The sequence below is a fragment of the Somniosus microcephalus genome, chromosome 28 (genome assembly GCF_052327205.1).
Source record: "Somniosus microcephalus isolate GS21.2 chromosome 28, FLI_Smic_1.0, whole genome shotgun sequence".
In the NCBI taxonomy this organism is placed as follows: Eukaryota; Metazoa; Chordata; class Chondrichthyes; order Squaliformes; family Somniosidae; genus Somniosus; species Somniosus microcephalus.
In genome coordinates this window covers 11058275-11080841 of record NC_141014.1, presented here as the reverse complement: position 1 = coordinate 11080841, position 22567 = coordinate 11058275, and the positions used below count along the sequence as shown (strand labels likewise).

Genomic DNA, 22567 nt, shown 5'->3' with positions numbered 1-22567 from the left:
GGGCAGTCCCTCGGAACCGAGGATGACTTGCTTCCACATTAAAATGGGTTCTCAGGTGACTGATGAGTCTAATGCGGGACATACAGTCTCTGTCACAGGTGGGGCAACGGGTGGTTGAAGGGACGGGTGGGGTGCTTAGGTTGACATGCGCTGCCTGCGCTTGGCTTCCGCTTGCTCCCGGTGAAGAGACGTGAGGTGTTCGTCGCCTTCCCGGATGCTTCTCCTCCACTTTGTGCGGTCTTGGGCCAGGGATTCCCAGGTGTCATTGGGGATGTTACACTTTTTCAAGGAGGCTTTGAGGGTGTCCTTGAAGCGTTTCCTCTGCCCACCTGGGGCTCTCTTGCCGTGCCAGAGCTCCGAGTAGAGCGCTTGTTTTGGGAGTCTCGTATCAGGCATGCGGACAATGTGACCCGTCCATTGGAGCTGATCGAGCCTGGTCAAAGCTTCGATGCTGGGGATGTTGGCCTGAGCAAGAACACTGACGGTGCGCCTATCCTGCCAATGGATTTGCAGGATCTTGCGGAGGCAGCGTTGATGGTACCTCTCCAGTGCTTTGAGGTGTCTGCTGTACATGGTCCATGTCTGAGGCATACAGCAGAGCGGGTATCACTGCTGCTCTGTAGACCATAGACCTCTGCAGACCACCTAATAGTGGAAGGGAGGTGAAGGAAGAAGTATGCAGACAAATTAGGGAAATGAATAAAAAGACATAGAATAATAATCATGGGGGATTTCAACTACTCCGATATTAATTGGCCAGAAGAGGTAGATAATAAAGGGGATACGGGAATGGAGTTCCTACAATGTGTGCAGGATTCCTTTCTAACCCAACAAGGGAGAATTCGCTATTGGATCTAGTAATGGGGAATGAACCAGAGCAGATAGAGAAGTAAAAGTAGGGGAACATCTAGGCAATAGTGACTATAATATAATACACTTGAAGATGATAATTGAGAAGGACATAAGTATGACACAAATCAGGGTAATAGATTGTCGAAAACCTGATTTTGAGGGGCTGAGAATAGAATTTGGGGAAATAAAATGGGCAACAATATTGGCAAACAACGATGTAGAACAGCAATGGCAAGCATTTAAAACTATGTTCAACAGAGTGCAGGAACAATATACAGGAAACTCTCTTTTAACCGGCACCTAAATAACCGGAAATCTCTGTTAACCGGCAAAATTCAGGAGTAGGTTCCAGTAAGATTTACTTCATATTAGTGGCAGTTCCTAGATCTGTGGCTGTGTAATCGGGGTTCCTGCACTTGTTGCTAAGCAACAGGAATGCTTGGTCTGTGACCGGAGTTCCTGCACATGTTGCTAAGCAACAGGGAAGCCTGGATTTGTTGCTGTGTACGGAGCTCTCGTACCTTTTAACTATACCTCTCTGTAATCCGGACTTTTTGATAAACCGGCACCACGTCGGTGCCGGATAATAAAGAGATTCCTGTATTCTGCTAAAAGGAAAGAACAAACTAAACACTAATGAGACTCCATGGATGAATGAAGCCCTAAAGGAACAATTGAGGGTAGAGAAAGAGGCAAAAATTATTGACGGGGTAGATGCTCAGAGGTTGTTTCCCCTGGCTGGAGAGTATCGAACTAGGGGTCACAATCTCAGGATAAGGGGTCGGCCATTTAAGACTGAGATGAGAAATTTCTTCACTCAGGGTGGTGAATCTTTGGAATTCTCTGCCCCAGAGGGCTGTGGGGGATGCTCAGTCGTTGAGTATATTCAAGGCTGAGATAGATTTTTGGACTCTAGGGGAATCAAGGGATATGGAGATCGGGGGGGAAAGTGGAGTTGAGGTCGATGATCAGCCATGATCTTATTGAATGGCGGAGCAGGCTCGAGGGGCCGTATGGCCGACTCCTGCTCCTAATTCTTATGTACTTGTGTTCATTTCCTGCACGCACTTTTTTCTTCTTTTACTGTTTAATTTGCTGCCACTTCTCTTCCAGGAACACCAGTCAATGAAGTTCTGTTCATATCTTTGCCATTGTTTCTCTTTGTGTCTTTCATGCTCTGCACCTTCGTTGTTCTCCCTTCGGATCTTTGTCTCTATTGGCTAAGACCCATGCCTGCAGCCTTATGTCCTTACTCAACACCTGCCTCTCACTTCCACGCGGATCCTGGCTTAAGTTTCCGCCCGTCCTCTTGCGGATCTCCCTCACGACCCCCGATGCCTCCGAGCTATCCATCACTGCTGTTCTTGGCGGCTCGTCGGATCCCGTGCCCAGCGTGCAGCAACGCACGCACGCCCTCGGCCAAGGGCCGTGCGCCGGAAACATAATCGAAGCATACAGCACAGACGGAGGCCATTCAGCCTATCATGCCAGTGCCGGCTCTTTGAAAGAGCTGTGCAATAAGTTCCACTTCCCCTTGCTCGTTCCCCATAGCCCTTTGCAGAGGCAGGCTGACTGACCGTGTATTTGCAGCGACTTCTGCTTTTGCTGCAGCTGACACGATCTGTTCCGCTCAACGGGCGAGAGAGAAACTAATGAGTTGCATAACTCAGGCTGTTGTGAAAGTAACTGTTGCGAGTTTTTGTTGTTTAGCAAGGTGCAGCTGCAGCCGTTGATGGAAAATATCTGGAGCGGCAAAGTGCATCCTGTTGTCGAGGGTCCTCTTACATAGAAACATAGAAGATAGAAGCAGGAGTAGGCCATTCGGCCCCTCGAACCTACTCCACCATTTAATGAGATCATGGCTGATCATCCAATTTCAGTACCCGCTCCCTGCTTTCTCCCCATATCCCTTGATCCTTTTAGCCTTAAGAAATATATCTAACTCCTTCTTGAATATATTTAATGAATTGGCCTCCACTGCCTTCTGTGGTAGAGAATTCCACAGGTTCACCAATCTCTGGGTGAAGAAATTCCTCCTCATCTCTGTCCTAAATGGCATACCCCTTATCCTTAGACTGTGACGCCTGGTTCTGGACTCCCCCGTCATCGGGAACATCCTTCCTGCATCTAGTTTGTCTAGTCCTGTTAGAATTTTATAAGTTTCAATGAGATCCCCTCTCATTCTTCTAAACTCCAACGAGTATAAGCCTAATCGACCCAATCTCTCTTCATATGTCATTCTTGCCGTCCCAGGTATCAGTCTGGTGAATCTTCGCTGCACTCCTTCCATGGCAAGAACATCCTTCCTCAGATAAGGGAACCAAAACTGCACACAATACTCAAGGTGCGGTCTCACCAAGGCCCTGTACAACTGCAGCAAGACATCCTTGCTCCTGTACTCGAATCCTCTCGCTCTTGCTGCTAGTACTTCTCTTCTGGCTTTAGCCAGCAGCTCGAGCACCTGCTGCAAGATTTGGAAATACTGCTGCACCAAATCGGTCCAGTGAGACAGCAAGAGATTCTTTAAAGCCACCAGCTCATGCTTAAAAAGGACACACGCCATCTTAATCCACGGGACATGGTGGTTCGAGATGTAGGTGACCGTACGGTGTGTTGAGACGCTGGTCTTTTCACCTTTCGCACCTGGGTTCAGTTCCAGCTCAGGCTGATGCGATGAAAGTCTCTCCCTGTGCCGACTTCAGTCTGCCTAGCATCCACCCAGTTCCCAACCGGCATGGGCCCACAATATCAAGCTCCTGCATTTTGGCACAAATTGGTCATCTTGGGTGGCAAGGATGGTGTTGGCCGCTGTTGGTCTCCTGGGACTCCAGCTATGAAATCAAGAGTGGGAGAGTTTTCCTCCACAGCCGTGGCTCAGTGGGCAGCACTCTCTTCTCGGAGTCAAAAGGTCGTGGGTTCAAGACCCACTTCAGAGTCTTGAGCACAAAAACCCAGGCTGACACTGCAGTACAGTACTGAGGGAGTACAGTACACTGTCGGAGGTGCCGTCTTTTGGATGAGACATTAAACCGAGACCTCATCTGCTCTCTCAGGTGTGCGCAAAAGATCCAATAGCACTATTCGAAGAAGAGCAGGGGTGTTCTCCTTGGTAACCTGGTCAATGTTTATCTCTCAACCAACATCATTAAAACAGATTATCTGGTCAATATCTCATTGCTGTTTGTGGGAGCTTGCTGTGCGCAAATTGGCTGCTGCGTTTCCTACATTACAACAGTGACTACACTTCAAAAGTTGGCTTTGGGAGGTGGTGAAAGGTGCTATATAAATGCAGTTTCTTTCTCCTTTCTTGCATCTGACAAGTGGTTTATGAATCCCTACGGTTGAATTTCTGCTTGAAGTTTTCTGCTGGCTATTTTTGATGCCTTGTACATCCCGTATTATTTTTTCCAATTGTCTCTTCCTCAGAAGGTGCTGACTGGCACTGGCTACAGTTTCTTGGGCGCGAGCAGCCATTCAGTACCACTCCATGAGTCACGCCAGAGGCTGGACTGTAAGCATCAGAAGGGTTTTCAACCATGGAGGGTTGAGCAGTGTAACAGCAGTGTAGCACCCAAGTAGCCGACCTTCACACTCGCCCTCTCTCCAGCAGGGAGACTCTGGGTAGGGATCAGGACCGGAAAGCCAAGAACACCTGAAATCTGCTAACGGCCCAGTCCAGTGAATGGTCCTGATCTGTAAGGCTCCCCCCCCCCCCCCCCACACACAAAAAAAAAACCGGTTCTTATGCCAATTCCCTTAAATCCGTGTCCTCTGGTTACTGACCCTGCCAGTTTCTCCTTATTTATTCTTATCAAACTCCCTCGTAATTAACACCTCTATTAAATCTTCCTTGCTTTTTAGCAGCCATAGCAACCTGTCCTGCCACCTTCAAAGATTTGTGCATGATTTTTTTTTAATTCGTTCATGGGATGTGGGCGTCGCTGGCAAGGCTGGTATTTATTGCCCATCCCTAATTGCCCTTGAGAAGGTGGTGGTGAGCCACCACCTTGAACCGCAGAGAGCAGTTAAGAGTCAACCACATTGCTGTGGGTCTGGAGTCACATATAGGCCAGACCTGGTAAGGACAGCAGATTTCCTTCCCTAAAGGACATTAGTGAACCAGATGGGCTTTTTACTACAATCCAGTAGTTTCATGGACTCTGACGTAATAAAACTCACTACGCACTTGGTTCGAGTATAAAGCAAGGCTTTAATCAACTTGTTTTGGAACATGGAGGTCTAGTTGTCCTTCACTAGTTCCTGTCTTACAAAATGTCCCTGAGCAAGCTGGGCCCACGCCCGAGTATTTATACTCCTTGGACGGCGCCACCAGCTGGCCGTCCTGTGTTATTTCATGAGTAGTTTCTTTATGATGATGAGATTTAGAACAGTCACCATTACCGATACTAGTTTTTAATTCCAGATTTATTTAATTAAATTTAAATTCCCCAGCTGCCACAGGTGGGATTTGAACTTGTGTCTCCAGATTATTAATCCAGGATTACTAGTCCAGTAACATAACCACTATGCTACCGTACTGCTACATTTGGCAGCATGGAGAATGTTATACAGAGGTTTGTACTCTAATAGTTGGTAACAAGGTGTGACTGTAACAGGCTAGGTATCTGTAGATACAACGTGAGGTTACACTCTCCACTGGGCAAAGGCACCACCGGGTGTAGCATTAAAGTAGGATAGACCAGCAGTCCCAGATTCGATTCCCACTCTGTGTTGAGTTAGGTGACTGGCTCGCTGTCTGGGCTTGCACATGAATTGCCAGTTGGGGTAGTGGAGGACTGTCGGGCCCATGGATCTGTACTCCAGCCAGAGGCAGTACCTTCAGGAGAGGTAAGTGGGAACTTGGCAGTACAGTGGGAAGAGGGAATAAAACCGTGCAAGGTTGATTGACCAAAAACTGCCCGAATTCCGACAACACTCTCTCTTTATCGTTGCTGTGATCAGGGACCTGCTGTGTAACCTGGTGAAGATAAAGCTGGGATGTTACGAACTGGAGCAAAACAAGTCACAGTCGGCGGAAGATTACCTGAAGGCTTTTATGGAGACTGAGGTGAAACCTATCTGGCCCAAAGGTTGGATGCAGGCACGGTAAGATGTGCTGCCTTTTGTTTTCTTCCACGCCTCTTGAAGAGAAAGCAAATGATTTGCACAGTGACGGATCTCTGAGATTTTGAGCACTTTATTCCTTTCTGATTGTATTTTATTCATCTGTTTCTTCCCCACTTTGAGCGCGGCCTTTTCTGTAAGGGTGACGCAGCTATTCAAAGGGCTGATCATTTCAGCGAGCAGGTGTCTCTTCCTCTGCTGCGGTAAAACCAGTCACTGGGGAAAAGGGATTGTCTAGTCCATGAGCAGCCCGTCTCTCCACCTCACGGACTGGCTGCGCCCGCCACGGTTCCTTCTCTCCGCCTCACACAGCCTGGCTCAAATTGGAAGAGATCCATGGCTTGGGGTATCAGTTAAGGTGGAGATCAAAACCCTAATTCCCCAGTCTGGCAGCCAGACAGCCCTGCGTTTCTCCAGCTGGCACTGCCTCGAGTCGGCCTCCTTCATGCGCGAGTCGAGACAGCTTGTTGGCAGCGCAGTCAACCCTGGGAAGGCATCGCCGCTTTACCTCCACCCTGTCCTCGCCCGCCGTGTGCACACTTGCACTTTCCAGCCAGGGGGCACTGGCTGGCGCTTAGTGCGTGGACCCCATTGCAAGCTGTGTCAGCAGTGGCTCAGTGGGCAGCACTCTCGCCTGAGTCAGGAAGTCATGGGTTCAAACCCCATTCCAGAGACTTGAGCTCATAATCCAGGCTGACGCTCCAGTGCAGTACTGAGGGAGCGCTGCACTGTCAGAGGTGCCGTCTTTCGGATGAGACGTAAAACCCTCTCCGGTGAATGTATACGATCCCATGGCACTATTTCGTAGAAGAGCAGGGGAGTTCTCACTTGTGTCCTGACCAATATTTATCCCTCAACCAACATCATTAAAACAGATTATCTGGTCATTTATCTCACTGCTGTTTGTGGGAGCTTGCTGTGCGCAAAATGGCTGCCACGTTTCCTACATTACAACAGGGACTACACTTCAAAAAGTACTTCATTGCCTGTAAAGCGCTTTGGGATGTCCTGAGGTTGTGAAAGGCGCTGTAGAAATGCAAGTCTTTTACGTGGCTTCTGGCCCAATCAGGATACTGAGAGCTCAATGAAGCTCGAGGTGCCCTCTGCTGGTGGACAACCCATTTGTAACGAGGAAGAGAACTGGGCCCTCTGTCTCCTGAGAGCTCAGTCAGTTTAAAGTGTTGTGCACTGCTGAGCACACTGATTGCCCCAATAAACACAACTGCTTAACCGTATTTTGATCAAACATCCTGAGCACCCCCTCCTCAAGAGCTGGGTAGCTATTTAAAACAGACAGCACCTATAGAGTGAAATCAACATAAGAAATGGGAGCAGGAGTCGGCCATTCGGCCCCTCGAGCCTGCTCCGCCATTCAGTAAGATCATGGCTGATCTTCTACCTCATCTCCACCTTCCTGCTCGATCCCCACATCCCTTGATTGACTTAATATCCAAAAAACCTATCGATCTCTGTCTTGAATATACTCAACGACTGAGCCTCCACAGCCCTCTGGGGTAGAGAATTCCAAAGATTCACCACCCTCTGAGTGAAGAAATCTCTCCTCATCTCAGTCCTAAATGGCCGACCCCTTATTCTGAGACTGTGACCCCTGGTTCTAGACTCCCCAGCCAGGGGAAACATCCTCCCTGTCGAGCCCTGTAAGAATTTTGTATGTTTCAATGAGATCACCTCTCATTCTTCTAAACTCTAGAGAATATAGGCCTAGTCTACTCAATCTCTCCTCATAGGACAATCCCCCCCCATTCCAGGAATCAGTCTGGTGAACATAAGAACATAAGAAATAGGAGCAGGAGTAGGCCAATCGGCCCCTCGAGCCTGCTCCGCCATTCAATAAGATCATGGCTGATCTGATCCTAACCGCCAATCCACTATCACAGAGCCTTTGTTGTACTCCCTCTATGGCAAGTATATCCTTCCTTAGGTAAGGAGACCAAAACTGTACACAATACTCCAGGTGTGGTCTCACCAGGGCCCTATATAATTGCAGTAAGACGCCTTTACTCTTGTACTCAAATCCCCTTGTAATAAAGGCCAACATACCATTTGCTTTCTTAATTGCTTGCTGTACCTGCATGTTAACTTTCAGTGATTCGTGTACAAGGACACCCAGGTCCCTCTGAACACCAACATTTCCCAATCTCTCGCCATTTAAAAAATACTCTGCTTTTCTATTTTTCCTACCAAAGTGGATAACATCACATTTCTCCACATTATATTCCATTTGCCGTGTTCTTGCCCACTCACTTAGCTTGTCTATATCCCCTTGAAGCCTCCTTGCATCCTCCTCACAACTTACATTCCCACCCAGCTTTGTATCATCAGCAAACTTGGATATATTACATTCGACCCCCTCATCCAAATCATTGATACAGATTTTATTAGTAGTCAGTATTGGGTGTGCAACTTCATGTGCTGCAACCCTTCGGAAACGGGCTCTGGTGCCTATGGTGTGTCATCGGAACAGGAGTAAAACCCCTTGTTCACGTATCGAGAACCTTCAGAGGTGGGAGGCCATGTCTCAGGAGGTTATCTAAGGGGCTGCTGCTGGTGGTACCGGCCATTGACAAAGCAGCTCGAGCGACAGGCTCCAGCACGCACCCCTCCAGCTCTTCCTTCCCCCCCCCACTCCCCAAAACCTGCGCACCATCGGAGGTTGCTAAAAAAATGATTGGTCGAGTTTGTGTTTACCCCAAGTGATGAGCTCCTGCTCATCCCAGGTGAGGGAGAGGAAGCATCTGAGGCGGGTCCCTCGCTTGCTGCTCCCATGAGATTCAGGCAGATGGATGAAGTAGCAGCGGGGGGTGTGGGGGACCCCTACCCCAACCCTCTTGGTCGAGAAACACTGGGCGACGACAACATCTGAAGTGAATAATACAGCACAGAAGGAGGCCATCCAGCCCAGCTTTGAAAGAGCTATCTGATTAGGCCCACTCCCCTGCTCTTTCCCCAAAGCCCTGCAGATGTTTCCTTTTCAAGCATATATCCATTTGAAAGATACTGAATCTGCTTCCACCGCCCTTTCAGCCAGCGCAGTCCAGATCACAACTCGCTGCGTTTAAAAAATAAAAATAAAAGAAATCTCCTCAGCCTTCCGCTGGTTATTTTGCCAATAATCTTATATCTTGTGTCTTGTGGTTACTGGCCCTCTTGCCAGTGGAAATCATTTCTCCCTATTTACCTCATTGTTTTAGATGAAGAGAAGACTTTATTCTTTTAGGTACATAGGAAAAGGAGGAGGCCATTGAGCCCCTCGAGCCTATTCCACCATTCAATTAAATCATGGCTGATCTATGATCTAACTCCATATAACTGCCTTTGCCCCGTAACCAAAGGTATTAAGGGATATCAAAAATCTATCGATCTCAGATTTAAAATTAACAATTGATCGAGCATCAATTGCCATTTGTGGAAGAGAGTTCCAAACTTCTACCACCTTTTGTGTGTAGAAGTGTTTCCTAATTTCACTCCTGAAAGGTCTGGCTCTAATTTTTATTTAGACTCTGCCCCCTAGTCCTAGACTCCCCAACCAGCGGAAATAGTTTCTCTCTATCTACCCCATCAGTTCCCCATAATATCCTGAAAACTTCGATCAAATCACCCCTTAGCCTTCTAAATTCCAGGGAATACAACCCTAATTTGTGTAATCTCTCTTCGTAATTTAACCCCTAGAGTCCGGATATCATTCTGGTAAACCTACGCTGCACCCTCTCCAAGGTAGATTTAAAACCTGTGATTGACACTGGGGCTCTGCTCAAAGCCACATTCCCTGCCTTGTCCTTCTCACCTGTGGGATTCCAGCCTCTGCAGCTGTTAATGTGCAGCAGTGGGAAGTAAAGGAATTCGGGGCACAGTAGTCAGGGGGGTCTCTGTTTGAGCACTGCTCCACCGAGGTCCCAGTCTTCAAGGTAATGGAGCATAAAACGTCTCCTCGCTATTATCAAGTCATAAGTGCCGAGAGCAGGGGCAATGGAGGCCGACTGCACCGAAAAGCTGCTCACTGAGGGCCATAGAGACAACTGGTGTGGGAAAGGTTCATGTCAATCCATGCAGTAAATGGGGTACCGTTCTTAGATTAGGGTTCAGGCATGCTGTTGACGCAGAGGAGGTGGAGTTTTACTCTGCATCTATTACTGACCTCAGATTGACATTCCCACAGCCAGACCAGTGCAGGTATAGTGCGGACACCCCCGCCCGCCCTCCAAAAAACGCCGATTAGACCTGGTTGAGGACTTTGATGTTACTGAATGTGTCTGTTCTGTTGCAGGATGCTGCTAAAAGAGAGCAAGAGAGTGCACAATCACCTGACTGCCACACCGTGAGTAAAATCACAGCCACTATTTTTTTTTTTGCCTTCCTCCTACTCCTCCTTTCTCCCCACTCTTTCCCCCCCCCCCCCCCCTTTCTCCTGAAGGCACAGACTCCTTCCTGGAAGCTCTGCAGGCTCATACAGCTCTCCAGAGCCATTCTCCATGTGTGAACTCCGGGGGGTGATTGTCAGCAGATTACTCAACTGCAGATCAGCACAGTCGAGGTCGATCCTGGTGTGCATGCGTCATTATTTTTATCTGATTACACTCTTGTGGCATGCCTTCGGACATTTTACTATGTTCGCTATGAGGAGAGATTGGATCGGCTGGGATTGTTTTCTTTGGAACAGAGGAGGACGAGGGGCGATTTAATTGAGGCGTATAAAATTATGAGGGGCCTAGATAGAGTGGACAGGAAGGACCTATTTCCCTTGGCAGAAGGGTCAATAACCAGGGGCATAGATTTAAAATAATTGGTAGTAGGATTAGAGGGGAGTTGAGGAGAACTTTTTTCACCCAGAGGATGGTGGGGGTCTGGAACTCACTGCCTGAAAGGGTGGTAGAGGCAGAAACCCTCATCACGTTTAAACAGAACTTGGATATGCACTTGAAGTGCTGTAACCTACAGGGCTACGGACCAAGAGCTGGAAAGTGGGATTGGACTGAATAGCGCTTTTTCGGCCGGCACAGACACAATGGGCCGAATGGCCTCCTGTGCCGTAAATTTCTATGATTAAAGACGCTATATAAATGCAAGTCATTTGTGTGTGTGTGTGTGTGTGTGTTTAATATATATGACTTGCATTTATATAGCGCCTTTAACATAGAAATTTACGGCACAGGAGGCCAATTCGGCCCATTGTGTCTGTGCCGGCCGAAAAAGCGCTATTCAGTTCAATCCCACTTTCCAGCTCTGCGCTATATAAATAAAAGTCATTTGTGTGTGTGTGTGTGTTTAATATATATGACTTTTATTTATATAGCGCCTTTAACATAGGAAAACATCCCAAGGCGCTTCGCATCTATCTAGCTATCTGTATGTATGTACGTAATATGTATGTACTTTTTGTCAAACTCTCAATTCTTGTTGACGATTCTCTGTTAACATTGAAATGAAACTGCCTGTGTAAACGATTAGAATGGAAATCGTGTTTGTAAAGGGATGAGGGGCTTCAGTTATGAGGAGAGGACTGTTCTCCTTGGAGCAGAGGTGGTTAAGAGGTGCCCTCATTGAGGTTTTCAAGATGATGAGAGGTTTTGATAGAATAGCGAGAGAAAAGCGATTCCCTCCGGTGAGCGGGTCAATAACCAGAGGTCACAGAGTCAAAATCATTGGAAAAAGATGTCGAGGGGAGAGGAGGAGAAATATTTTCAGAGTTGTGGGGATCTGGAAGGCTTTGTCCGAAAAGGTGATGGCAGCTGATTCCATAATAATTTTAAACGGGAGATGGACAGGTGCTGGAGGATGAGGAACTTGCAGGTTTACGGACAAAAAGCAGGGATGTGAGACTGAGCATGATCAAAGAGCCAGCACAGGCACGACGGGCCGAATGGCCTCCTCCTGTGCTGTATGTTTCTATGACTAACGCATTGCCGGTAATGGTATAGTTGGAGGCTGTGGCCACTGGGGAGTGAATTTCTGAAATCTCTTCCAACTCGATCACCGTGTTGTAAACAAAAATAATATTCAACAGGCTTTAAAATCTATATACTATATGTCTCACAACTCCCACATAGCCGGTGTCGCAAGTCCAGTTCGCCACTGGGTGCTGCATTTACTTTCTAGGCCATTGTATTCACTCTTAAAGCTAAATTCACCACTGCAGTGAATTTAATGAAAGTGCGAGAAAGGGTGAAATCTCCTTTGTTCTGAAAACATTACAGTAATTCCACCGGGTTGAAACTTGCACTTTGTTCAAGGAGTTAACCAGCATAATTAAAATCATTTCTAAAAACAAAGCTGCAGTGATTTCGTGTCCCTGAACAGTCTGTTTGGTAAATTACATAGGATGTACAGCACACCATTCGACCCAACCAGTCCATGCCGGCGTTTATGCTCCACTCGAGCCTCCTCCCGTCTTTCCTCATCTAACTCTATCAGCATAACCTTCTATTCCCTTCTCCCTCATATGCTTGTCTAGCCTCCCCTTAAATGCATCTATACTATTCGCTTCAACCACTCCCTGTGGTAGCGAGTCCCACATTCTCACCACTCTCTGGGTAAAGAAGTTTCTTCTGAATTCCCTATTGGATTGCTTGGTGACTATCTTATATTGATGGCCTCTAGTTTTGCTCTTCCCCACAAGTGGAAACACTCTCTCTACTCTCAAAACCTTTCATAATTTTAAAGACCTCTATTAGGTCACCCCTCAGCCTTTTTTCAAGAGAAAAGAGACCCAGCCTGTTCATCCTTTCCTGATATGTATACCCTCGCATTTCTGGTATCATCCTTGTAAATCTTCTCTGCACCCTCGCCAGTGCCTCTATATCATTTTTATAATATGGCGACCAGAACTGTACGCAGTATTCTTAAGTGTGGTCTAACCGAGGTTTGATACAGATTTAGCATAACTTCCCTACTTTTCAATTACATCCCTCTAGAAATAAACCCTGGTGCTTGGTTTGCTTTTTTTATGGCTTTGCTAACCTGCATCGCAACTTTTAGTGATTTGTGTATTTGTACTCCGAGATCCCTTTGTTCCTCTACCCCACCTAGACTCGCACCCTCCAAGTGAGAAGTGACCTCCCTATTCTTCCTACCAAAATGTAACACCTCACATTTATCTGTATTGAACTTCATTTGGCAATTATATGCCCATTCTGCAAGTTTATTAATGTCCTCTTGTATCTCCCTTCTTAAATATAGGTATTACGTTAGCTATCCGCCAGTCCTCTGGCACTACACCTTGTTCTAATGAATTATTAAATACAGGAAACTTTGTGTTATCCGGAGGCTAAATGTCCGGCAAGCTCGAGCCACCGGCAAAAATCAGGAGCCGTTTTTTTTCTTTTCGTTGCTTTTGTCTCAACAGTCAAGCTCTGCAAGGTCTGTAGCTAAGCAACAGCTTCAGCTAGAGACGCTACAGAGACGCTTGCTGACTGTTTAGAAGCTGTTGCTAAGCAACAGGGTTTGTTGATTCACACGGAGCTGAAAATCTCCGTATGTTTCAACATTAGCGCTGGAGTGTCCGGCATTTTTGAGGGAACGACAACAGCTCGGTCCCGTCGGTGCCGGATAGCACAAAGTTTCCTGTATGTGTAGTAATGCCTCTGCTATCTCTTCCCTAGATTCTTTTAAAATGTGCGGATATAATCCGTCTGGACCAAGGGTTTTATCCTCTTTGAGTTTCATTAGTTTATTTAATATATCTCCTTGTTTTATTTTAAATGCAGTTATCTCTTTACTAATCTCATCATCCGATGTCATCTGCACCTGTTCTATCTCCCTAGTAAATACTGAAGCAAAGTATGAGAGATATTTAATACCTCTCTATCGCTGCCTGTGGTATTATCCTGTCGATCCCTTAGTGGCCCTATTCCCATCCCAACCTTCCTTTTTTTATTTATGTGCCTGTAAAATATTTTACTATTTTGTTTTATGTCCCTAGATAATTTAATTTCATAGTTTCTCTTTGCCTTCCTAATTGTTTTTTTGACGTCTCTCCTAATCTCTTTGTATTCTCTCTCATCATGCACTCCCTTGCTCGCCCATGTACTTAATGTATTCCTCTTTCGGCTTTAATCATCCATGATGTCTCATTAGTGTTTAGCTTGTTCTTGTTTTTTAGCGGAATATAGAGTCATAACGGCACAGATGGAGGCCATTCGGCCCATCGAGTCCGTGCCGGCTCTCTGTAGAGCAATCCAGTCAGTCCCATTCCCCCGCTCTATCCTCGTAACCCTGCAAGTTTATTTCCCTCAAGTGCCTATCCAGTCTCCCCTTGAAAACATTGAGTGTGTCCGCTTCCACCACTTCCATCGGCAGCGAGTTCTAGGTCCTCACCACTCGCTGCATAAAAAAGTTTTTCCTCACATCCCCCCTGTATCTCTTGCCCAAAACCTTAAATCTGTGACCCCTGGTCCTTGTACCATTAACAAGTGGGAATAGCCTTTCCCCGTCTAGCCTATCCAAACCCGTCATAATCTTGTACACTGCTATCAAATCACCCTGCAACCTCCTTTGCTCTAATTAAAACGAATCCAGCTTCTCCAACCTGTACCTGTAGCTAAGATTCCCCCATCCCCAGAACCATTCTGGTAAATCTCCCCTGCACCCTCTCAAGGGCCTTCACAACCTTCCTAAAGTGTGGTGTCCAGAGCTGGACGCAATACTCCAGTTGTGGCCTAACCAGCGCTTTATAAAGGTTCAGCATGACTTCTCTACTTTTGTACTCAATACCTCTATTTATGAAGCCCAAGATCCCATATGCTTTGTTAACCACTCTCTCAATATGTCTCGCCACCTTCAGGGACCTATGCACATTAACTCCCAGGTCCCTCTGTCCCTGCACACACTTTAAAACTGTGCCATTAAGTGTACGGTGGCATAGTGGCATAGTGGTTAGCACTGTTGCCTCACAGCGCCAGGGACCCGGGTTCAAATCTGGCCTCGGGCGACTGTCTGTGTGGAGTTTGCACATTCTCCCTGTGTCTGCGTGGGTTTCCTCCGGGTGCTCCGGTTTCCTCCCACAGTCCAAAGATGTGCAGGTTAGGTTGATTTGGCTATGATAAATTGACCCTTAGTGTTAGGGGATTAAATACGTGGGGTTACGGGGATAGGGTGGGATATGTGTCGGTGCAGGCTCGATGGGCCGAAATGGCCTCTATCTGCACTGTAGATTCTGTGATTCTGTGATATTGCCTCTCCCTGTTCCTTCTGCCAAAATGCATCACCTCACACTTCTCTGTATTAAATTCCATCCGCCACTTGTCTGCCCATTCTGCTAGCCTTTCTATGTCCTGTTGCAGTCGATTGGTATCATCACTGTTTGCCACACCCCCAAGTTTGGTGTCATCGGCAAATTTAGAGAATTTCTAATCTGTCAATATCCAGGTCATTTATATATATCAAAAAAAGCAATGGCCCCAGCACTGACCCTTGGGGAACATCACTGTCTACCATCCTCCAGTCTGAAAAACAGCCATTTACCACAACTCACTGTTTTCTGTCCTTAAGCCAATTCCTTATCCAAGATGCCACTGACCCACCTATTCCATGAGCCTCAATTTTGTAATCAGCCTTCTATGTGGTACTTTGTCAAACGCCTTCCGAAAATCCATGTAGACAACATCCATTGCATTTCCTTCATCAATCCCCCCTGTTACTTCATCAAAAAATTCAATTAGTTTAGTCAAACATGATCTGGCTTTTACAAATCCGTGTTGGCTCTCCTTAATTAGTTTAAACCTCTCCAAGTGCCTGTTAATTTTTTCCTTGATTATAGTTTCTAAAACTTTACCCACCACTGATGTTAAACTGACCGGCCTGTAGTTACTAGGATTGTCCTTACACCCTTTCTTGAACAATGATGTCACATTTGCCACTTTCCAATCCTCAGGCACCTCCTCCGCATCTAGGGAAGATTGGAACATTATGGCAAGCCCTTCCGCTATCTCCTCCCCCAATTCCCTTTGCAACCTGGGATGCAAGCCATCTGGACCAGGTGACTTGTCCACTCTAAGCATACCCAGCCTTTCAAGTACATCCTTTCTATCAATTTTCACCCCTTCCATTGCTTCTACCTTTTCCATTTCTTATATTTTGTCAGCATCCACTTCCTTAGTAAACACCGATACAAAGTACTCATTGAGTATTCTAGCCTTGCCCTGCGCCTCTAAGCATATATCACCTTCTTTATCCCTAATAGTCCCCACCCCGCCTCTTACTATCCGCTTACTGTTTACATGCTGGTAGAAGATTTTTGGGAATATATTTTTCCTGGACCCTGTTGAACACCGTTTTAAATGTTTCCTATTGCTATTCTACATCATTGTTTGCCAATATTGTTGCCCATTTTATTTTCCCCAAGTTCTATTCTCAGCCCCTCAAAATCAGTTTTTCTCCAATCTATTATCTTGGTCATTATCATACATATGTCTTACACTTTAAGTTAATACAGTAATTGAAAATCATATTATGGTCACTATTGCCTAGATGTTCCCCAACTTTTACTTCTCTTATCTGCTCTGGTTCATTCCCCATTACTAGATCCAAAAGCGAATCCTCCCTTGTTGGGCTTTTTACATATTGAATTAGAAAGGAGTCCCTTATCCCTTTTACCTACCCTTTTTGGCCAGTTAATATCGGGGTAGTTGAAATCCCCCATGATTATTATTCTGTGTTTTTTTACTCATACCCTCTACATGATGCACTGCAGCAACTCTCCAAGGCTTCTTCGGAAGCACCTTCCGAACCCGCAACCTCCACCACCTAAAAGGATAAGGGCAGCAGGCGCATGGGAACACCATCACCTGCAAGTTCCACTCCAGTTCACACACCATCCTGACTTGGAAATATATCGCCGTTCCTTCATCGTTGCTGGGTCAAAATCCTGGAACTCTCTCCCTAACAACACTGTGAGAGTACTTCCACCACAAGGACTGCGGCAGCTCACCACCACCTTCTCGAAGGCAATTAGGGATGGGCAATAAATGCTGGCATTTCCAACGATGCCCACATCGAATTAAAAAAAAAATCCCACTGTGGCAAACTGAACTCAATACATTTGCTGGCTTCAGGAAAAAAATGATCGAGCTGTCGGATTGTCGTAAGATCCCAACTGATGTCTCTCGGCGAGCTTCAGGGGAGGGAGCCCTCTGGCCTACATGTGACTCTTATTACCCCCGCCCCCCCGCGGCCGAAGTGGCCCGGCAAAGTTGCCCAGTCGAGACCCACCACCGCCACCTCGGGGTGCGGAATAAATGCGCCCACTCCAGCTTCACATCCTGAGAGCAAATAGCCACACAAAAGGAATAAGGTGGTTGGCCATTTGAGACTGAGATGAGGAGGAATTTCTTCACTCAGAGGGTTGTGAATCTTTGGACTTCTCTACCCCAAAGGGCTGTGGATGCTGAGTCATTGAGTATATTCAAGGCCGAGATCGATAGATTTTTGGACTTTAGAGGAATCCAGGGATATGGAGATCGGGCGGGAAAGTGGAGTTGAGGTCGATGATCAGCCATAATCTTATTGAATGGCGGAGCAGGCTCGAGGGGCCATGTGGCCGACTCCTGCTCCTATTTCTTATGTTCTTAATGCTGACAATCTGAACTGAGAGTTGGGAGTGCCCAGCAGGTCATTTAGCCAAGGAACGATAAAAGATAGCCCAAGATTTCGGGTGAGACTCTACCTCAAAACTGACCAAAGGATCCACCTCAACATTAACCTATCTTTCTCTTTCAGGTGCTGACTGCTGCTGTGCTTTTTACATATTTTATTTTCAAACCCTTTTAAGCAATGCTCTTTAGGTTGTCGCAGTCAAGGTTTCTTTATCTCGCTGTCTTTTCTTTCCTAGGGCCAAGAAGAAGGTGATATTGGCACCGAAACCTAAAGTAAAGGTGAATCTTTCCTGTTCCTATTGCTCCTCTTTCTCCCACAAGTACACGTTTTGGATTTATTTAACTAGATTACCAGAAAAAAGAAAGGAAGGCTGGTATTCAAATAGTGCGCTATCAGAAACACCGTGAATTGCTTTGGGGTGCAGGGTTATGCAGGCAAGCCTGGTGTATTGGTCAGTGCAACCTCCTGTTCCTGACAGCCTTGCTCACTATATCATATTCGTGTCTGTATGCAATTGTGCCACAGCCTCCTGCCTGTACTGACCAAGAAACTCCCAATCTGCATCTAGAGCCAGAGTGAAGGCCAGTCCCCACACAGCACATAGCTCGTCACAGCTGGGGTACAAGTTTGTGATTGGAAACTTGTGGGTCTCTGTGAAACTGGCAGGAATAATCCTTCCCTCTCTCTCTCTTCCCCCCCCCCCCCCCCCCCCTCTCTCCCCGGCTCACTCACTCTCTCCCCCCCTCCGGCGCGCGCTCTCCCCTCGGCTCGTGCTCTCTCTCTTTTTCTCTCTCTCTCTTTCTCTCCCCCTGTCTCTCTCTCCCTAACTCTCTCTACCCGGCTCTCTTTTTCCCCCCCCCTCCCCTCTCTTCCCCTGCTCCCCTGCATCTTCTCGCACTTTTGTTTGGCAGGATGGGATTTCAAATTTCTAGTTAAGTTTATGTTTGAAGCACATATATTTTAATTCCGCAAATTCATATTGTGGTAATTAATGTTTAATATTGTAGAGTCTTTATTAGTGTAATCTTTATTTCAGTGTCACAGACTTAAGGACTGGAAACAGACAATAGTTGGTCCAGGGAGAGAGGAATTCCCTGGATCTGTTGTCAGTCCGAGGGTTTACAGAAAACAAAGGAAGCAAAATGATACGAATTGTGTAGCTGCTCACACTGGTGTTTACTGTGGTCACGCTCCAAGGTCCTAATCAGACAATTGCATCTCTTCTCCTTCCTCCCCCTCCTCTCCTCTCTCCACCCCCCCCCCCCCAACCACTGTTCCAGTCTAACAAAGTGCTACACAGAATTTAGAGCACAGAAACAGGCCATTCGGCCCCACTGGTCCGTGCCAGTGTTTATGCTCCACACGAGCCTCCTCCCACCCGACCTAATCTCACCCTATCAGCATATCCCTCTATTCCTTTCTCCTTCATGTGTTTAATCTAGCTTCCCCTTAAAAGCACCTATGTTACTCACCTCAACCACTCCTTATAGTGAGTTCCACGTTCTAACCACTCCCTTAGTAAAGAAGTTTATGCAGAATTCCCTATTGGATTTATTAGTGACTATCTTATATTAGTGCTAGTCTCACCCACAAGTGGAAACATCTTCTCTATGCCTACCCTATCAAACCCTTTCATAATCATAAAGACCTCTGTCGGGTCACCCCCTCAGCCTTCTCTTTTCCAGCGAAAAGAGCCCCTGTCTTCTAGGGGTTGTATTGCCTTTCCCCAGACTGATAACTGTCTTGGCTTTTTATCCCCTCTGGTTCTGCAATCTGGTCGTGGCTGGACCAGACAGAGACTCAAATCCGTACGGGCACAAATGTTATCGTACAGTTAATTCTTTGTATGGGGGGGTTTAATCTCTTGTGTAGGAGGGTGACGATGTGATTTGTGTGGCGGTGAGGTGATCTGACAGCTGTTCCAATTGCTGACCCTTAACAAGTTTTTCATTTTTCCTTTAAATAGGATTCAAGCCCCAAGAGGGAGCAGAAACTGTCCACTCCAGCAGGCCAGAAGGTGCTGCCGATGAGCAACGTCACACCTATCAGTATCTCGAGCTCCAGTTGTACCCCAAACCGGGAGACCATTTACCTGGACGACTCCCTGGATGAGGATCTGTCCCTTAAGCCCCCTTCCCTCGAATCGGTGTCGGAAGCATTGTCTGTCTTCAACAACACAGCCAAGATCGCCAGGGTTATAAATAACTCTGCCCCGCCCGCACCTCGACCTCAGCCTGCAGTGAATGAAGATAAGAGGGTCGTAGCCAAGGTCACGCCTCTGACACTTTCTCCAAAAGCATCCGCCTTTTCCCCGAAAGTAGTCATGCCATCTCCGAAAGTGGCCACACCATCTTCCAAAGTGGCCACGCCGTCGCCGAAAGTAGTCACGCCATCGCCGAAAGTAGTCATGCCGTCGCCGAAAGTAGCCACGCCATCACCAAAAGTAGCCACACTTTCTCCTGTCCCTTTGACATTCAGTCAATTATTTGGCCACAGTTCGGGCACAAAGAAATCCCAGGAAGGGACTCGACCGGGAATGACCAGCTTGATTGCCGGCTACACCGCACCTTCACCACAAACGCCCAAAGGCCCGTCGGTGGCTTGCATGGCCAAGCAGCACCAGCCCGGATTACAGAGGATGAGCCAGTTGCAGGCCCAGCCCGCCAAACAGCAATCCCAGTCCAGCACGCACCACAACAGCCTCGTGTCTCCACCCCAAGTCACCGTCAGCAAAACACACCCAAACCCGGTAGTAAAGTTGAACGTCTGTCCACAGCACCTGCTCTCGGGTCATTTGCCGCAGTTGTCTGAGAAGCCGGCTTCCTATCAGACGTCGTTTTCCCCCTCGGCCACCAGCAGCGCCCACGTTCCCCACGTTCTGGTGTCTCGGACCAGTGTCAGCCCGTCTACCTCTAGCGGTTACATGCCCAAAGCCGCAGTGCCCTCGAACACCTCTGCCCAAGGCTTTAAACCACCCTTCTCCATGGCTGGCCCGCTCAAACCAGCGGCCCCCGTGAGCCAGAATGTGTCGGTGGCGCCTAGTAACCTGACCGGGGGTCCTGCCAGCAGGCAAGGCAGCAGCAAACTCTCAGGCAGCCCGTCCGGCAACAGACAGTCGCCTTCCGGCTCGGCCACCACTCAGCAGCAGTTGGCGGCCCCTGTAAAAAAAACCTCAGTGCCTCAGAAACTGGCCGGCCCGCCGGGTGCCGGGACTCTCGGCAGAAGCATCGTGGCCGGAGCCGTCAGCCGCGGCGGCTCGAGTGCAAGCGGGGCGCCCACCAGGAGCGCTGGAACTGTCGGTAGGAGCGGGGCGGTGGGCATCGGCATCACCAACCGCAATACCATGAGCCCCAGCATCTCCGTTAGCCGTACTGGGGCTCCAAGCAATCCGGCTGCCAACAGGAGCAGCCCAAGCGGAACTGTCAGTAGGACTAATGTGAGTGGGGGAGCAGGAAGTGGTGCTCAGGTTGCGATAAAAATGCTGCCCTCCCTACACAGGACCTCCTCTGCCTCAGGATCATCGGCTGGTATCCAGGTAACCACTTCCTGAAATTACTGTTCCCTACATTCCTGTCCTTTACAACAACAATTTGTATTTATACAGCGCATTTAACGCAGTAAAACGTTCCATGGGAGCTTCTGACAACATTTGACACCGAGCCACATAACAAGATATTAGGACAGGTGACCAAAAGCTTGGTCAGTTAGATAGGTTTTAAGGAGCGTCTTAAAGGAGGAGAGATAGGTAGAGAGATTTAGGGAGGGAATTCCAGAGCTTAGGGCCTCAGCGGACTTCTGGCCAAGATAGCAGGTTATCTTGAGCGGGCTGGATTACAAAAGTGGTGCTTTACCTGTGCAGAGCCTTGGTCACCCCCCATCTGCAGTGCTCTCGAGGGGCTGCATGGCCTACTCCTGTTCCGATCCTCGTGTGTTCCGTTCAATTTTGGGCACTACACCTCAGGAAAGTTTCATTGGCTTTGGAAAGGGGGACACCACAAGAGGAGTGGAGCTTTTCACAGAGACCTTCGATATGCTACCTTGCACTTTGCCCCCCCGATCCCTCACCTAAAATGTTGCCTCTGGGGGGCCAAATCTGGACGAGAAGCCCCTCTCTCAATCCTTTGACTTTAGCTCCGCCCCCAAACGCCGATTATTTTGATGCAGTGAGATGTAGCCGGGGAGCCTCCAATACTCTTCATGAATGAGCCTAACGGTGTGTGCGGGCTATTAGACCCTAATGGGCACCACAGTCAAACGTTTCACGTCCTCACCTATGGCATGCACACCAGATTTCCAACAGGAGCCCGTGCATAGTGATCAGCGGCAGGAACCCTGGCCGGTTGTTATTTTTAAACCCTTTTTTTTCTCTAGAGCGGTGTCCTGAGGTTTGGGCTGCTCAGCTGAGTCCCGTTTCTCCCCCCGCCCGCCCGCCTGACAGGGACCTGGGAACTCTCCTGCTTTGTGAGCCTTGGTGCTGCACCACATTGAGTATTGGTCCACAGAACAATGAAGAGAGCTTGACATAGAAGCACTGTACAAGAGGTGTTGCATAATATATTCCAGCGTTTAGTGATTGCTGAATTCCTCCTCACCAAGTGGAATTTTCTTAGGTGGTGGTAAAGTTTATTTTTAATGCATCGGAAGCTGTCACCTCTATCACTAGTTGATGCCGGTACATTTACTTAATACACCAGGTGCTATGTAGAATCATAGAAATTTACGGCACAGAATGAGGCCATTTGGCCCTCTGTCTGTGCTGGCTGAAAAACAGCTATCCAGCATGCTATAAATAGAGCCAAGTGCTCCCACAATCAACAGTTCAGATCAAAGCTCTGCAGTCCTGCCAAATCCAGTTATGGATGGTGGTGGACAATTAAACAACTAACGGGAAGAAGAGGCTCCATGAATATCCCCATCTTCAATGATGGCGGAGCCCAGCACACGAGTGCAATTGACAAGGCTGAAGCAACCATCTTCAGCCAGA

At 47.6% G+C, this 22567-nt stretch overlaps 1 protein-coding gene across 6 annotated transcripts in view; it reads left to right on the top strand.

The window, feature by feature from the left end:
• LOC147098788 (ubinuclein-2-like) overlaps positions 1–22567 on the top strand; it is a 106305-nt gene that overhangs the window by 67123 nt on the left and 16615 nt on the right. For 3 of the 6 annotated variants that reach the window (XM_085969473.1, XM_085969468.1, XM_085969471.1), the window contains exons 11-14: positions 5815–5958; positions 10262–10312; positions 17819–17861; positions 19550–21118. In XM_085969473.1, coding sequence (XP_085825599.1) covers positions 5815–5958; positions 10262–10312; positions 17819–17861; positions 19550–21118 — 1807 coding nt within the window. The remainder of the gene's footprint in view (positions 1–5814; positions 5959–10261; positions 10313–17818; positions 17862–19549; positions 21119–22567) is intronic. The other 3 variants (XM_085969472.1, XM_085969470.1, XM_085969474.1) reach the window with 3 other exon arrangements.